Raw genomic sequence first — 17,720 nt, 5'->3', positions numbered from 1 at the left:
AACTTAAAAATAACATCGAAATGAGCAGAAAATGGAGAAAGGATAAATTCTCTGAATTTTTCATAATAAACATTATGATGGTGGAGAATAAATATATGAGTGTGGTATTAAACATCAGATCTTAAAGCAAATGACCCAACATCAAAATTTTTGGGGTGGAGCCTGGTTTCGGTTTGAGTTTCTGGTGGGATTAGGGAAGAGACTTTTGTTTTAAATCTTTGTTTTTATCAAATTCATACAAGCGTATGGTTAAGGAGCCAAATGATTCTCCAGAGTTTGTTGTAAAAATTAGCAAGCTGGAGACCTGCTCTGTCTCTTTGGTATTTACCTTCTCAATAACAATATTATATTGCTACTTCTTATATGTTGACATCCCACTTACAAAAGGCCCCAAACTGTTACATTCTCCTTCCCACAACTTCCCCATGTAACCTTCCCATGTAAGTATCATTGGATCTTTCAGATTATTCTGCTTCCTCGGAAGATTCTTCCAATGTAACCTCTGGTCTTCTGAATTGGGAAGAATATCTAGGGAACTGAATTCTTAAATTGACTTTCAACCAGTACTTACTTTAGCCTGGAAGGAGACTGACTTTTTATTTTTTAAACTTTGTTTGACTTTTTTTAAACCATGTCTTACAATACTTTTGTAATTGCAATGTTACTTTTAATATCATAGTAATCTCAATTATGCTGCCTGTTTAATAATTATTTGAATATAGTAGTGTTAGCACCATGTACATTTCAAATTTTCTGAACCTTATTAACTACTTTGATTACATTGTGCTGCAGATGGGTGTTTTAAGGTATGTAGTGTGTTTAAGTGTTCACCTGGAAAATGTCCCAGAAACAGATGTTACTTCTTACAAATGTGGAGAAAATAGTGTTTATTTGTGGAATATCTTCACCAATGTACATTGTAAACTTTGAAGATAAGCATGTTTTGGAAGGTTTTTCATTAGAAGTGCCAAAAATGCCATGATTATGGGTAGGAAAATATGTGTCTGTTCATATTTTAGCATATGCTCAGCAACATGTAGAGGTATGACTTTGAAATTGCACTTCCAGTCACCAAGAGTTTTATAGGAATCTGTGATATTAGCATATTCAAATCATCAGACCTTCCTTCTGCTTAAACAGGAAGACTTGATTCAGTTGTTCGGGCATTGGTTGAGTGTATCATCAGGATTTTTAAGTGTTTATTATATTGTATGGACTGTTCAGAGAAATCAGCCAATAGTCACAAACATTCTTAATAGTTTCTTATGGTTTACTTGCAACTCCAACATACAAGGAACATTTTAATAACATTGTTAAATAAAATGGCTTTGAAGTTAAGATTGGATTAGATGTAATATTTTTGTTAAGATGATAATCTTCTATTATTATTGTGTAGGTAATCTCATTTAGTTCTAGGTGGTTTCTTGTTCAACAGAATCTATAAAAATAGCTTATATATACTTTGATGAGAAGATTGGTGAGGAAGAAGCACCAGCATTTGAAGCTAGTGTGGATATTAAGCATGTAAACTCGGGTTCTGCATTGCCTGGGTTTGAATTCTTTTAGTTCAACACTACCTGCTAGGACTTTCTCCAGTGATGGAAATCCTCATTCTGCACTGTGCAATTTGTGATGAACATGAACTTGAGCAAACTCCAGTAGATGGTGAGGGACAGGGAGGCCTGGGATGCTGCAGTCCATGGGGTTGCAAATAGTCGGACGTGGCTGGGTGACTGAACAACAGCAAGCACATGTGGCTAGTGTGGCTGAGGAACTGGATGTTTAATTTTAATTACTTTAAGTAGCCATAGGTAGGTAGTGGCTCCTGTACTAGTGCAGCAAGAATTTTAAAACTAAAGGAAAACGAGAATGGCAGAAATGAGTGCATTGACCTGTATGTAGGACTGCTAAGGCAAATTAGTTTGCTTGGTGTAGCTTATAGGCTCTTCAGCCTTAATTTCCGTTGTCTATAATCATGTCATAGATCCAGTTTCCTCACTTCCGATTCTTACAGTTTAACTTTCTTTTACTAAAAAAATTAAATTATACTAACACTAGGAGTGAGATTATTTTGGTATCTCTGGTAGACCTCAACATTTTTATGTGTCTAACCTGAACTTTTCTCACCAACAGGAAAGGAAACTTATTTTGACATTGCCCAGTACATTTTGCCTATTTGAGAAACTCCTAAATTTTTTAAAACATACAATTATTAGGGCTTCTGTTCAATTTACCAACAAAAACCACATTTCATAGGTGTTTCAAGTGATACATTGGCCCAGTTACTAAGTTTCTCTAGAATCTTATTCATATTTAAAAATTATAACTCTGTCTTAAAAAGTAACTGACATGATTCAGTGAATAGTTTTGTGAAATTTTTCCTTTCAATTTGAAATATAAAAGAAATACAGTGCTTTGAAAAATTCCTAAGTCTTTTTTTCCTAGTAAAGTCACTCAATCAAGTCTTGATCTCACGGACAGTGGAGTACTTCTGCTATTGATTTTTTTTTTTTTTTTTTTTTTGCCATGCTGGGTCATTGCTGCCAGTGGTGGCTACTTTCTAGCTGCGGTGCCGCTGCTTCTCATTGTGGTGGCTTCTCTTGTTGAGGAGTCAGTAGTTGTGGCCCACAGGCTTAGCTGCCTCATGGCATGTGGGATCTTACCAGATCAGGGATGGAATCTGTGTCTCCTACATTACCTAGAGCCACCAGGGAAGCCCTGTTGATTCTTATAATAATCAAAAAGAAGAAATAAACATAACCTACCTCAAAGAGATAAGAGTTGCATAAGCTGTATTTCAGGCTTCCCTGGTAGCTCAGATGGTAAAGAGTCCACTTGCAGTACGGGAGACCTAGGTTCGATCCCTGGTTTGGGAAGATCCCCTGGAGGAGGACACGGCAACCCGCTTCAGTATTCTTGCCTGGAGAATCCCCATGGACAGAGGAGTCTGGTGGGCTATGCAGTCCATGGGGTCCCAAAGAGTCAGACACGACTGAGCGCACACACACAAGCTGTATTTCTACATATGATATATACAAATAAGAAAATGTGTGAAAACCACATATACACAAGACATAAGGGATATATTTATACATATAGCTGATTCACATTATTGTACAGCAGGAACCAACACAACTTGTAAAGCAATTATACTCCAATTAAAAAATAACATATATTAAACACCTAGTTTCTAAGTAACAGCAGAAATTTTGATCATTCTAAGTATTTTGGATGCTCTTTTGCGGGCGGGGGAGCACAGGATCTTCATTGCTCCACGAGGGCTTTTCTAGTTGCTGCGAGCGGGGGCTACTCTGCACAAGCTCCTCATTGCGGTGGCTTCTCTTGTTGCAGACAATGAACTCTCATCGCACAGGTTCTCAGTGCACAGGCTTCAGTAGTTGCAGCACATGGGGTCAAAAGTTTGCTTAGTGGCCTCTCAGCATATGGAATCTTCCCAGACCAGGGATTGAACCCGTGTCCTCTGCATTGGTAGGTGGATTCCTACCCACTGGACTACTAGGGAAGTCCTGGGTGCTCTATCTTGACTGGAAAATAAGTATGTTGCCAGATTTCCTTAATGATGAATATTCCATTTCTCTGTATGCATTAAACTCTGTAATATATATGGTTCTCTAAAAAACTGTAACACACGTATTTTCCTTGTTACTGTACGTTGGTAAATGTTATTACAGATAACATGCTGGATGTTAGGGTGGCAATACCTCAGTCACTTGGTGCCCTCCAAGAAGACTGAAATGAGTTAATTTCCTTTACCTTGACACACCTCTAGGCTACTGAGCTGAATGTGATTAACCCCCTCTGTATAGTAGTATTAATGGTAATTTCCTTTGCATTAGTCAGTTGAGGTATGCTGGGATCATGGCCTCCTTGCACAGAACAAACCTTAAATCTTATTTTTTTTTTTCCTTTCTTTTTCATAGTTGAGTATCTTCTGTGCCATCACTTCTGACTTCATTCTGATCTTTGCTACCTCTTGCTCTTAATATTCAAACATCTACCTTGTTTATACATTTCTGGTGTTAGGCAGGCTCTGCTATAATTCTAACTTAATTTTTACTTTTTCGGGTTTCTTCTGGCAGTTTGAAAAAACATGTTTTTAGTTTCTAGTTCTGTTCGTCACAACAAACTCTTGAACCCTAAAAGAATCAATTATCCTTTGTACATGGTAGTAATATGAGACAATCTGCATTAACAAGAAACTATTACAAAAGAGATCAAAGTAAGATTTTTTTTTTTTCAGTAAACGTTATTGTCAGGAATTGCCACAAGTCATTTCAGTAATTTCTTGTGTCAGAAGAAAGGAAGGAGATTATAGTATGTCATTTTATTTAAGGACAGTCTTTAACACTAGTCTTCCTGTTTTGCTGAGAAAGGACTCAGGTGTTCATCTTTTTTCCATTGTCATTGAGCAGGAAAAAGTTACCAGGAGAAGCATGTTCTTAAATTATTATTTCATTCAATTTTAGGAACTTCCTTCTGCTATAAAAGTGAAGTAACTGAGTCCCCTGCCAAAAGGAAAACCTTAATTTTCACAATGGGCCATCTGTTTAACATTGAGCTGACCTTTCATTTTGTGAATTGACATTTCAAATTCAATATAAAAAGACATATAAAAAGACATTTTTATAAAGAAGAAATACAAATGGCCAAAAAAAGCATTTGAAAAGATGTTCAATTTCATCTGTCATTCACCACAATGAGATGGATGAAACTGGAGCCCATTATACAGAGTGAAGTAAGCCAGAAAGAAAAATAACAATACAGTATACTAATGCATATATATGGAATTTGAAAGATGGTAACGATAACCCTATATGCGAGACAGAATAAGAGACACAGATGCATAGAACAGTCTTATGGACTCTGAGGGAGAGGTGAGGGTGGGACGTTCTGGGAGAATAGCATTGAAACATGTATATTATCATATGTGAAACAGAACACCATTCCATGTTCGATGCATGAGACAAGGGCTCAGGGCCGGGGCAATGGGATGACCCAGAGGGATGGGATGGGGAGGGAGGTGGGTGGGGGGTCCAGGAAGGGGAACACATGTAAACCCATGGCTGATTCATGTCAATGTATGGCAAAAACTATTACAATATTGTAAAGTAATTAGTCCCCAACTAAAATAAATAAATTTATAAAAAAAAAAAATGAATTGATTTCCAAAGGGGCAAGGTTTCCTTCTCCCTGGGAGACTGTTACATTCTGTTCTTTATAATGCACTGAACGATTTTAGTAACTAGCAATGCTTTTCCTGTCTGCACCTGCCTCATTGAGGTTCATACATTTTAATTTGATTGCTTCTATGCTGCCACCATACAGGAGACCTAAGTAATTGTCACAAAATATGCTGGCTTTCTTTCTTAACGTTGAATTGTAGACTTTTTTCCTTTTGTGGGAACTTCTGAGGTGAGGAGAGTTGAGTTAATCTTAATAACTTATTGCTTCCCTGATAGCTCAGTTGGTAAAGAATCCACCTGCAATGCAGGGGACCCCCAGTTCGATTCCTGGGTCAGGAAGATCCACTGGAGAAGGGATAGGCTACCCACTGCAGTATTCTTGGGCTTCCCTTGTGGCTCAGCTGGCAAAGAATCTGCCTGCAATGTGGGAGACCTGGGTTCTATCCCTGGGTTGGGAAGATCCCCTGTAGAAGGGAAAGGCTACCCACTCCAGTATTCTGGTCTGGAGAATTCCAGCGACTATATAGTCCATGGGGTCACAAAGAGTCAGACACAACTGAGTGACTTTCACTGCACTTCACTCATAATTTATTAGCTCATTCATCTAAAAAATGTTAGAGACTTCATTATGTGTCAGATACTTTGCATGACACTAGAGGTACAGAATGACCTTTCTTCATATATTTGTTAGCCTGTGTATCTTTCTGCCTATTCATATGTTTTATCCATTTCCTCTCTTGAGTTTTTTGATATTTTCTTGTTTATGTAGAAGTTTCTTATTTTAGATATTAACCCTCTGACTGGATGGTTTTGGATGAAGAAATCGTATTTCCCAAAGCATTTTTTACTGAATAGAAATTCTTTATTTGGTTGAAGCTAAATTTGCCAGTGTTTTCTCTTTTATGGATTTTTTTTTTTTTCTGAGTTGTATTAGTTTTGACTTTTAGGTTTATAATCCATCTGGAGTTTCTGTTTTACACACTGAGAGGTAAGGATACAACTAGTTTTGGGGGTTTTTTAATGCAGTTTTTAAAGGTTACTATTATTGAAGCTGTGCAACCACCACCCAAGTCAAATATAGAGCGTTTTCATTAAAAAGAAACCCCATACATACTCTTCAGCCATTGTTCCCCAACTTTCCCATGCTCCACAGTGCTTGAAAACCAGTAATCTCTTTCTGTTTCTATAGATTTGCCTATTCTAGATGTTTCATATAAATAGAATCATAAAATGATCTTTTGTGACTGGCTTCTTTCAAGATCCATCCACTTTGTAGAATGCATCAATACTTTGCTCCTATTTTTATTCAGTATTTCATCATGTGGATATCCCACATTTTGTTTATCAGACGATGACCATTTGGATGGTTTCTGCCTTTTTAGCTATTATGAATTGTGCCACTGTGAACATTCATTTACAAGTTTTTGTGTAGACGTATGTTTTCATGTCTCTTGGGTGTATACCTAGGATTAGAATTGCTTAGTCAAGTGGTAGCTCTGTGTTTTAAGTTTTTGAGGAACTGCCAAAGTGTTTCCCAAATAATTGTACCATTTAACTTCCTATCAACAGTGTATGAAGGGTCCAATTTCTCAATATCCTTGTCAACCCTTTTTTATTTTTTTTGATTATTGCCATCCTAGTGGGATTGAAGGAAATGGCAACCCACTCCAGTATTCTTGCCTGGAGAATCCCAGGGACGGCGGAGCCTGGTGGGCTGCCGTCTATGGGGTCGCACAGAGTCGGACACGACTGAAGCGACTTAGCAGCAGTAGCAGCAGCAGTGGGATTGAACTGGTATGTTGTGGCTTTCAACTGCATTTCACTAATGACTAATGATGTTGAGCATCCTTTCATGTGTTTATTCGCCATTTGGATTATTCATCTTTGGGAAAAATGTCTTTTCAGATCTTTTGTTCATTTTTTATTGGGTATTTTTGTTGTTGCTGTTCTGTTACTCAAGAAATTCATGTATTTCACCAGTTATTTAACTTATTCACATGATATTTTTTACTTTTAAAGCTTCTCTATAAATCTACTTTTTCATTTAGCATTTTAGATTTTGCTCATCTTTTTCTCTTCATAAGTCTTGTCTGAATATTCTTTCCATAAAACTGTGGTTATGAATTCAGGTTCCAGAGTCATTCTGCCACTTATTAGTTCTACCATTTACTAGCTGTGTCACCCCTGGCAGGTTTATAACTACTCTGTGCCTCTGTTTCCTCAATTGGAAAACGGGTATAAGGGTAGTCTTTTATGTAAGAGGATTATTGAAAGAATTAAGTGAATTAATATGTGAAAAGGATTAGTACAGTGCCTGACACTTTAGGATTAGTAAGTGCTCAGTTAGTGCTATGAAAAGTGAAAGTCACTCAGTCATGTTCAACTCTTTGCGACTCCATGGACTATACAGTCTCTGGAATTCTCCAGGCCAGAATACTGGGGTGGGTCACCTTTCCCTTCTCCAGGTGATCTTCCCAACCCAGGGATCGAACCCAGGTCTCCCGCACTGCAGGCGGATTGTTTACCAGCTGAGCCACAGGGAAGCCCTCAGTTACTGCTAGTTGCTGTTAGAAGTAGTGGAAGCCTTTTCTAAGAATCATTTTTTTTGGTCTGTTAGTTTTTCTGTTGCTTTTTGTTCTCTATTTGTTAATATCTACCATTAATTTACCATAATTATTTATGTTTATATGCCTTCTTGAGTTTAACATGCTGATAAATATTCAAAGCTAGACATTTGTAATGAATAACTATAATTACTTCAGGTATTTCCTACAAACTCATTTTTTTTTTTTTTGGTGGTGGTTATATCTGACTTATAAAGAGTCATAATCAGAATTCCCTGTCAGCCCATGATTAGGACTCCATGCTTCCACTGCAGAGGACATGGGTGCAATCTCTGGTCAAGAAACTAAGATCCTGCATGCCCTGTGATGTGGCACTCCCAAAAAAATTCATATTCATGCTTTTCTTCTGCATCTTAAGCTTATCAATATTAATATTCTGATCAGTTCAAATGACCAGTGCCCCTGCACACTTGTACTATTTCCAATCCTCTCCATATTGGTAGTCTCTGAAGTTTTGATTCTGGGTTATTAGGGATATACTTTGTTGCTTTTTTCCTTCACTGCTTATTTACTGAAAAAAAAAAGACATTATATTAACTAGTCTTTATTTGTCATATCTCAGACTTCTCTTGGATTTCTTTTCCTTTTTACTAAAGTTTTTCAAAGAGGATCTTGGTTTAATCTGAGTTTTTGTGATCCTGCAGATATCTTTATTTTGTCCTCATATTAAATTGGTATGTTGTCTCTTTGTGAAATTCTAGCTTCAAAGTTTTTAACTTATTTTAAACCTATCCCTTCAGTGTCTTCTGGTTTCTAGCATCACTATTGAAAAGTTAGATGTTCATCTGATTCTTATTCCATTAAAAGTAATTTCTTCTTTTTGGAAGCTTTCAGATTTTTGTTTCAGTTTTAATATTTACTGTAACTTGTCTAGCTGTGAATGTTTTCTTAAATACCTTCTTGGCATTCAGAGCTATTTCGATCTGAATTTTCTTTCATTCTGTAAAATTACCAAGATTGTCTTTATTTTATCCTCTTTGTTTTTGTAGGGGACTCTAATGTAATATTGATATTAGTTTTTATTTCTACTTATATCCTTCTTAAATTTTTTTCCATCTTTATTTTCCATCTCTTTTCCTCCTGAAAACTTCTGTTCTTGGGAATTCCTCATCCTGATTTTCCAGCTCACTAATGTGTTCTTAAACTATTACTGATACTTGTACCCATGCACCAGTGTAATTCTTTATTTCAGATACTGATTTTTCTATCGCAGAGATTCCAGATGGATTTTTCTTTCTGACACTTTTTTCTGCTTCATCTTTAAGTTTTCTCTTCTCTCTCTCTCTCTCTGTGTAAATAAGTTTATTATAAACTTATTTTAAATCCCTATTTTTGTCTGGTCATAACTGGTGTTTTCCACCTATGATTATTTTGTTGCCAAGAAATAACTGGTAAATGACATGTTTATATTCAGGTGAGTTATATAAAAAAATTGGGTTTAAATTATCTAAATTTAACAAGATATTTCAGTGACTTATCAAGAATAAAATATTCTCCCTCAGTAGTTTGCTCAGCTCTGATCATACTAAAACTTAGATTTGTTATTTTCTGTTGTGGAAAAATTTCACATTTATAGGAAAGGAGAGAATAATTTTTAAGCAAGTCTATGTTGCTGCCCTATATCAGAGCTGTTATTAGGAAAGCAATAATTTCCAAGGTTTTGTTATTAAGTGGATACTAGTTATGTGGATTCAAGGCAGTGGCTGCTGCTGCTGCTAAGTCACTTCAGTGGTGTCCGACTCTGTGCAACCCCATGGATGGCAGCCCACCAGGCTCCCCCGTCCCTGGGATTCTCCAGGCAAGAACACTGGAATGGGTTGCCATTTCCTTCTCCAATGCACGAAAGTGAAAAGTGAAAGTGAAGTCACTCAGTCGTGTCCGACTCTTAGCGACCCCATGGACTGAAGCCTACCAGGCTCCTCTGTCCATGGGATTTTCCAGGCAAAAGAGTACTGGAGTGAGTTGCCATTACTTTCTCCTCAAGGCAGTGGAGGTGGGAATAATTTCTTCTGCCACCATTAAGAAAATCAGGTTCTTTCATTAGACTTAACCGTGGCACAGCAGATTTTTCTCGTCTTCATCTTTTCTTTGGTGTTTATCTTCAGAAGCATCTCTGCAGCACTGTGTATGTTCAGTCAGCCAGATTTATTTCAAAATTACTATAGTATATAAAAGGCTTCATGTTCAATAAGTAAATTACAGGAACATAGTATAGCTAATAAGCTTTTAATAAGCTGTTGAGAGCGAGCAGTTGATGGCATGTAAGGTAATTGGAAGTGAGAAATAACCATAGGCAGAGTATTAAACAGATGGCACTGACATATTGTACCTTCTACCTCATCTTTTTCCAGATCATCTTCTTTGTTACTGACTCTTTGTACTTCTTTCTCTACCATCCCTGCCAGATCTTTTATTCCCCTGGCCATGATAACAGATTTGTAACCAAATTCTGCAGTAGACATCACTAATTTATCGCATATTCTTTGCCTGGCAAACCCTGGGTATCCCCTCAGAATCCTTCTCAGCACAACCCTTCATGGAACCAATTAGAATTATCATCATAGATGACAACTAGTTGTCATTTCTGTTCTATCTGACTCTTGTTCCAACCATAGTAAAACATTAACTTACTCAGGTTGTATTCATTTTGAAGGCTGAAAGGGAGTAAAGATAGAAATGCAAGTAAAATGCTTCCCATTAGCCAAGATACATTTTTCTGCCTTTCCTTTACTCATCTTTTAAAGGCTTTCATATCACTCCTACCCTTGCTTGCTTCTTTCTCTGCTGTTTCTGCTACTTCTTTCTACCTAATCAATTTATACATGGTGATTAACACATTTGTATTAAGCAATATAAACTAGATTTTGAATCAGTAATTAATGAAACAGGCATTCCTTTCTTTCTGTATGTACTCAACACTTTAGTCACTCTTCTGAGGTGATTTTTTTTGTTTTTTGTTTTTTGTTTTTTTTTCATTTTTTTGGTATAATGAAGTACTTTTTTCCCTATCCTTTATTTAGATATTTTAGAGAAAATTAGGTGACATTAGACCAGACCAGAGAGACCTCTGGTTACTCTGGAACGTGTTTGTTTTGAATGCCTTCTTCCTGAAACTAAGTAATGGTCTACCACTGAAAAGAGATAAGAATTTAAGAAAGGATAATTAGAAGGAAATGCTGGTAGGGCAAACAAGTAGTACTTTATTTATGTTCCTGAGTTAATATGAACCGTGGATACTTTTTAAATATTGATGAAAAAGGCACAGGAGAAAGTGGACCATTTATGAGTATCGACTATATAGCCATTATTAGCATGTTAAATGCTTTAACGATATCATTGTATTTGTTCTTCACAACCAGTCTGTTCATTGTAGGCATTTACTTAACGAAGACAATAAGGGTCAAAAAGGTAAATAATTTGCTCAAGGTTATATGGCTAGTAAGTGCTACCCCCAACTCTGACTTCAGACGTTCCGCTTATTTCTGTCTAACCATTTAGAAAGCTTTCCTTGAGCAGATTTTGCCTTTTTTTCCATAATAATGACTTCTTGATTTGGGCAATAATTACATACATAAATATATTGATTTTAATGTCTTATAGATTATTTAGGCCACTGGCACTATGGCTAAAATAATAGGCTTCTGAGTCAAGTAGTGTTCTGAGCCTTTGAGGCAGTATAACCTAGTGATGTAGGATGATCACTGAGCCTGGTGTAAAATCCTGGCTCTGCAGCTGACTCACCTGGTGCAGATTTGTTTCTGAGACTACCATACAGGGTTGCTTAGAGGATTAAACATGCTAATATGTAGAGAACACTTAGCACAGTGCCTGACAGACAGTAAGTGCTTCATCAGTGCTATTATTATATATTTATTATGTTAAAAACCTTACTTCTCTTGAGATTCTGAGAATTCTCACTGCAATTACAAACTAAAGATACTTCATACCTCCTTTGTTGTTTTTTGTGGAGAAATAGCAAATTTATACCTCCGTTCTCTGATAAGAATATCATTTTTCATATTTTGGTTAAGTATTACAAGATATCACTACTATTTGAAATGTGTCATATAGTATTTGAATCTGTTTTCTGCTCAGGAGTATTTGCCTCGCCTCAGGATTTAATGTGTTTCTACAAAGATGCCAAAAATCTATTTGGGTAGGGATACTTCGTATAACAGTAGTAGACACTGACCACTAGTAGAATTTACTGGTTGGTGTCTTTGTTTTAACTTTTATTGTATGTAAATACAGAATGCACATTCAGTGATTAAAACATTGACTGTTTTCTTTTTCAGAAGATGAATAATCTTTCATTTAGTGAGCTTTGTTGCCTCTTCTGCTGTCCACCTTGTCCAGGGAAAATTGCTTCAAAGTTAGCATTTTTGCCACCTGATCCAACTTATACGCTGATGTGTGATGAAAGTGGAAGCCGTTGGACTTTACACCTATCAGAACGAGCAGACTGGCAATATTCTTCTAGAGAAAAAGATGCCATTGAGTGTTTCATGACTAGAACCAGTAAAGGCAACAGAATTGCCTGCATGTTTGTGCGTTGCTCACCCAATGCCAAATATACTTTACTCTTTTCACATGGAAATGCTGTTGATCTTGGTCAGATGAGCAGCTTTTACATAGGACTGGGATCACGGATTAATTGTAATATATTCTCATATGATTATTCTGGATATGGTGCAAGTTCTGGGAAACCAACAGAGAAGAACCTCTATGCAGACATAGAAGCTGCTTGGCTTGCTCTTAGGACAAGGTAAATGGTGATTGGAAATTGTTTTCCACACGCTGAAATTGTCTTGTGTAAGAATAACGTGTTTTTGTAATACACCTTGAAGTACTAAGTAGAGATTATATTTACCAGGATAAACCTATAAATAGTTACAGTTTTAGATTATAATTTAAAATTTTGTATAATAGCATAAGAGTTTGACAAATTATGTGTGTGTGAGAGAGAGAGATTCTTAAAATTTATTTAAGCCAGTGAAAAAATGTTTGGTTTCAGAAACTTATTAGAGAAAAAAAGACTTATTGGATTGTGGTATTAAAATGTTTACTCAAAGTTGCAGAATTTCAAGAGAGAAAAAACAGTGATTTAAATAATCATTCACTTGATCTGTCATTAACAGAATAAGAGGCTAGATTGCTTTTGTTCAGATCCTAAGCCAGGATTTGCATTATTTTATATAATTAAAAATAAATAGAAATTACATTAATCATCTTCTAGTCACCAAGATACTTACAATTTTTTCTTGAAAAATATTGCAGTTTTGTATACTTCAATGTATTTTCTCATCAGACAGTTAATGTACACTAAACAGAAATAATACATTAGTACAAATTATTCCTCATTATACATTAATAAGCTGCCTGACTTCCAGAGTATTTTAGAGTACACAGAGAAAACTTCCCATTCCTAATTTAATCTTTAAATATTAATATTAATGGTTTCAGTTGGCTGGGAAGAACTTCCTCAATTTCATTAGTAGGTATAATCTTTTTAGAAAATGTCTTTAGAAACATTTACACCACCACCCCCCAAGATGTATAATAGAATTATGGTCTCATAGCAGAGTTCTGTATAAAGGAGATTCTTAAGTCAATTGAAATCATATGAGAACATATTTCTAACAAGTAAGAAAAAAAGAGATGGTAAGTAGTAATTAAGTAGCTTCGGGGTGGAAGGGAGGCAGGCACAAAAGGGTAAATATTGATAAACTTCAGAACTACTGTAAATGACCACAAAATATGCTTCAGTTATACTGATATCAACCCCCTCAGGCCTGCAAACAAAAATGAGTGCCTCCTTTCAGTCAGCCAGTTGAATATAGTATAATACCTGTCAGGAAAATATAATAATTTTTTAAATAACAGATTTATTGCAATATAATTCACATACTATAATCAACTTCAGTGAATTAGTATAGTGTTTTAAGGTGCTAAAAGCAGAAAGCCCTCCTCACTAGTTCTTCTAAGTAAGACAAAAGTATAAATTTATTGAAGTAAAACATTAGTATCCAGTTAGGTGTTCTTTCTATGTTTATGTAAAAGAATCCCTTCTTGTAAGTGGTCAGCTTTATTATTTTTCTTTTTTAAATCTACTCAGATATCAATTTAAAAGAAACTTTCTAAAATGATTTCTTGTCATGGTTAATCTTTTTATACACTTGACCAGTATTGAAGAGCAGGAACAGAATAGATAAATTATCTCACATACTCATTTACCATTGAATTTCAGACTTGTAATTTCTCTTACGTTGAACCCTAAATATGGTTAAAAGACTTAGTAAGTATAAGAAGTCTTGAAAACTTTAACTTTTCTGTGTTCTTTGCTTAATGAAGAGGTTGAGTTAAATCATCTCCAAGATTCTTTCCAGTTCTTGAATTCTATCATCTAATAAAATGTGTGTAATTAGAATGCATGCCTTTCATTTCCTTTACTGGATTAAAGTAAAAAGTTAGGATTTAAGTAACAGGAAGGAAAAAAATAATTAATGAGCTTAATTATTATTTGAGTAACTTCCTTTTAAGGGTAATTGAATATTTATAATCCATGTTACTGAACTTCTGATGGATCAACAGAAAATAAGGGGCTAATACTCACTCTGTGGCCTTTCCCCCACAGTCTTTGAGCTCCTTATCTGTGTGCTGTAATAGAAAAAGCACTGGACCTGGAGTCAGTATACCTGAGCCTAATTATAGGTCTGTCATTAACTTACTCTGACTTTGAACATCTGCTCAGTAAGCAGCTGACCTAGATTAGATGGTCTCTAAAGTCCTTTCCAACATGTACTATTCAGAAATTCTGTTTCTGCCTCAAGTCCTCTGATGCTAAATTGGCAGCTGCTTCTGCTACTCTGGAGCCTTGCCATTGCTAGCTTTAGCCTAAAACCCATCATTGCCACCCAATGTTCATTTTCCTAATTCCTTCATTCCTATGAAGCTAGGTCTGTCGCAAACAAAAAAAAAAACTATTCTGAGTTTAGTTACATTTAAAGTCAGTCTGGAGTAGCTGGAACCCAGTCTCTGGGCCAGGATCCAAATTCTTGTGTAGAACTGATTTGAAGAAACTATGAGGAGGTCTGTCACCACTAGATAGTTCAGATAGTCCTGTGCCCTTGGCAAGAGCTATAGGAAGCACAAGGGTTTATCTTACTTTTTCCTGGTAAATATTCAGATTCTGTTACCTTTTCACAAAACTAAAAACTGTTGTGCAAATAACTGTTAGCATCCAGAAATGACTGCTGTCAGACCGCTGAAGTGGAAAGGCAGCATATTTGATGTGACTCTAGCCTTTAATCGCACATTCATAAGCTCCCATAGTACCTCACTTACACTTCCAGTAGTTTATAGTTAGCACAATTATATTGTAGAAACATAGTGTATACCCACTATTACTGAGTTAGTGAGTCCATGTATGTAAATCTGAATCATTTTTAAAGGAATTAAGGTAGTACTCTTGAGATTTTGTCATGAAGTTTATTCATAAGTCACTCAACCATGTGGCATTTGGAATTCTCATTGATCTGTTGATCTTTTCCACGTAAGTCCATTTCTATGGGTGGATAAATGCAAATCTCAAGAAAATAAGTAATTTGCTCTAGGCTATAATACATATATTTTATTCATTCCCTACTGTTAACTATACGTTGTGTTTTCATCACTATGACCAATTTCAGAAAATAAAAAGAGCCACTTTTAATACCTAGAGAAATAAAGAACCTTTGTTACATTGAATGGAAAATAAAAACTGAATCTCCATTAAACATCAGTCCATTAAAATATTAGTGACATAGTATGTTCCAAATATATTTAATAATAAGCTACATTGAATTGCATAAATAATTTAATAAATTCATTCTTTAAAGGTTAACATTGTAAGAGACCTCAGCTACTATTTTTTCAAAAGATGGAATTGAAATAGGTGAAATAAATGAATATAGATTTTATTATTGCATTAGATATGGTAGTGGTAACTAAGAAACTTAAATTTTAAATATAAATTTGTTGACATTGTCTCATTCTAAGTCATTCTTTTATAAGATTAAGTACTTACTAGTGATTGAACATTTCATACCAGTCTGACTCTACAACTCTTTTTTTTAACTTCTGTACTATGTAGATATGGTATTCGCCCTGAAAATGTGATTATATATGGCCAAAGTATAGGGACAGTACCATCTGTGGATCTTGCTGCTCGGTATGAGAGTGCTGCTGTTATTCTTCATTCTCCTTTGACCTCAGGAATGCGAGTTGCTTTTCCTGATACCAAGAAGACCTACTGTTTTGATGCATTCCCAAAGTAAGTATTAATATTCAAGTAGTTGAATTCAAAGAAATTTTAGAAGAAATTTTTTTCCATCACTCAAGGTATTCATGATACAGTTCTCTCAGCCTTGAACACCTATTAATATTTTACATATATTATAGAAATTGAAATAATCTGTGAAGAGGGTGGTGGCAGGACACCAGTTAGCAGGCAGAAATGTTTGAGCAATAGTAACCTAGGTGAAAAGTGCTGAGAGCCTTATTCCCTAGACAGTGGCACTAGTGTTGGAGACAAGAAAATGAATTTGAAAACTAAAATTGATAGAATAAATGTTAGACTGTATATAAACAAAATAATTTGAATACAATTCCCAGATATCTGAGTTGAGTTGCTAATGGATGATAGTGCCATCCAGTGAGGTGCATAATACTGAAGGAGAGAAACAAGTAGAGGGAAAAGGAGATACATGTGCATAAAAATAAGTGAATGGTGTCTAATTAGTGATATGTTTTACAAAAGAAATGAATTGCAAAAATGTTATCTTAAATGAACCAGAATAATTATTGCCCCATAAGTCTGCAAACATAAGTGTTAGACAGATTTAAAAGGAGGACTACGTTTCTTCATGTCTCTAAATATAGGATGATAGTTCCTGCCAGCTCCTCTTCATCATTACAAAAAAATTGATGGCCTATTTTTCTCAATAAAGGGAAAAAGCAAGAAGTGAGAGCCTGGCAAATTTCAGTCTTACTTTCTTTCTCAAATGGGCAGCAATACGAAGGTTTTTTGCGAATGATAGGGGCCAAAAGCCAAAACATCACTCAATTCTTTATAAGAACAGCAAGGGTCATTTCAAAACCATTTTTTCTTCATTAGCCTAAGAGGTTACGTTGGTAGGGAAGCTTATGGGAGCGTATGATCTATTACCAGAGCAAGCTATGGGGTTTTTTGGTTTTTACATTTATCAGGGATTTGTTTTAATTTTAGAAAATGGTAGATTGGAGGGTATGTGTGTTATACTGTGTAGCTGAATGGTTGGAATGATAGGGAGACATTTGGGGTAAACTACTGCCAAGTTATATGTCTGTCTGACACCCTCTTTCATTTTAGCTACACCAACAGAAGCACTAACAGTAAACTGTTTGAAAAACATCATACATTTCCTTTTTTGTTTAATTCCTCTCTTATGGAATAGTTGGCAGCAAATAATATACCCAAGCATTTTTTCCTTACTGCTGCCTTGAATTATTTCATTGATGATTTTCTTCTTTTTCAAGACTCTATCCTCATTTTATGCTTATAATACCTAAATACCTTGGCGCCTCTCTCTCTCTCTGTCTCTCTCTCAGGAAATTTTTAAAGAATTGTTATTTGTAAGGTTTCTTTGTGTTGTTTGTCTCTTCCAAGTTACCCTTTTTTATTGTTTATTTTGATGCTTGTGTTACATTTAAAGTATTCTCCTCTGATGTCTGATAATTCTTGGTTGTGTGCTCATATGAAAAAGTAAGGAATTAAAGAGTTGACCTGGAAGTGGGTGATTAAGACTTGTTGACTGGTTTCACTATCCAGTAATCTGGTCAAGCCGATTAGTTGGGGATCCCCGTGCGGCTCGTC

General features: G+C 35.7%; 1 protein-coding gene across 6 annotated transcripts in view; it reads left to right on the top strand.

Annotated features, from left to right (window-relative positions):
• ABHD17B (abhydrolase domain containing 17B, depalmitoylase) overlaps positions 1-17,720 on the top strand; it is a 46,920-nt gene that overhangs the window by 26,663 nt on the left and 2,537 nt on the right. For 5 of the 6 annotated variants that reach the window (XM_081505279.1, XM_081505275.1, XM_081505256.1 and 2 more), the window contains 2 exons: positions 12,124-12,593; positions 15,960-16,139. In XM_081505279.1, the coding sequence (XP_081361405.1) occupies positions 12,127-12,593; positions 15,960-16,139 (647 nt within the window). In that variant the 5' untranslated portion in view covers positions 12,124-12,126. Of the gene's footprint in view, positions 1-6,844; positions 6,999-12,123; positions 12,594-15,959; positions 16,140-17,720 lie in introns of all 6 variants that reach the window. The other variant, XM_081505265.1, reaches the window with a different exon arrangement.

Source organism: Giraffa tippelskirchi, chromosome 1 (genome assembly GCF_054371585.1).
Source record: "Giraffa tippelskirchi isolate mGirTip1 chromosome 1, T2T-mGirTip1v1.2.pri, whole genome shotgun sequence".
Lineage (NCBI taxonomy): Eukaryota > Metazoa > Chordata > Mammalia > Artiodactyla > Giraffidae > Giraffa > Giraffa tippelskirchi.
Note: the sequence above shows the minus strand (reverse complement) of the source record. Positions and strands in the feature narration are given on the sequence as shown.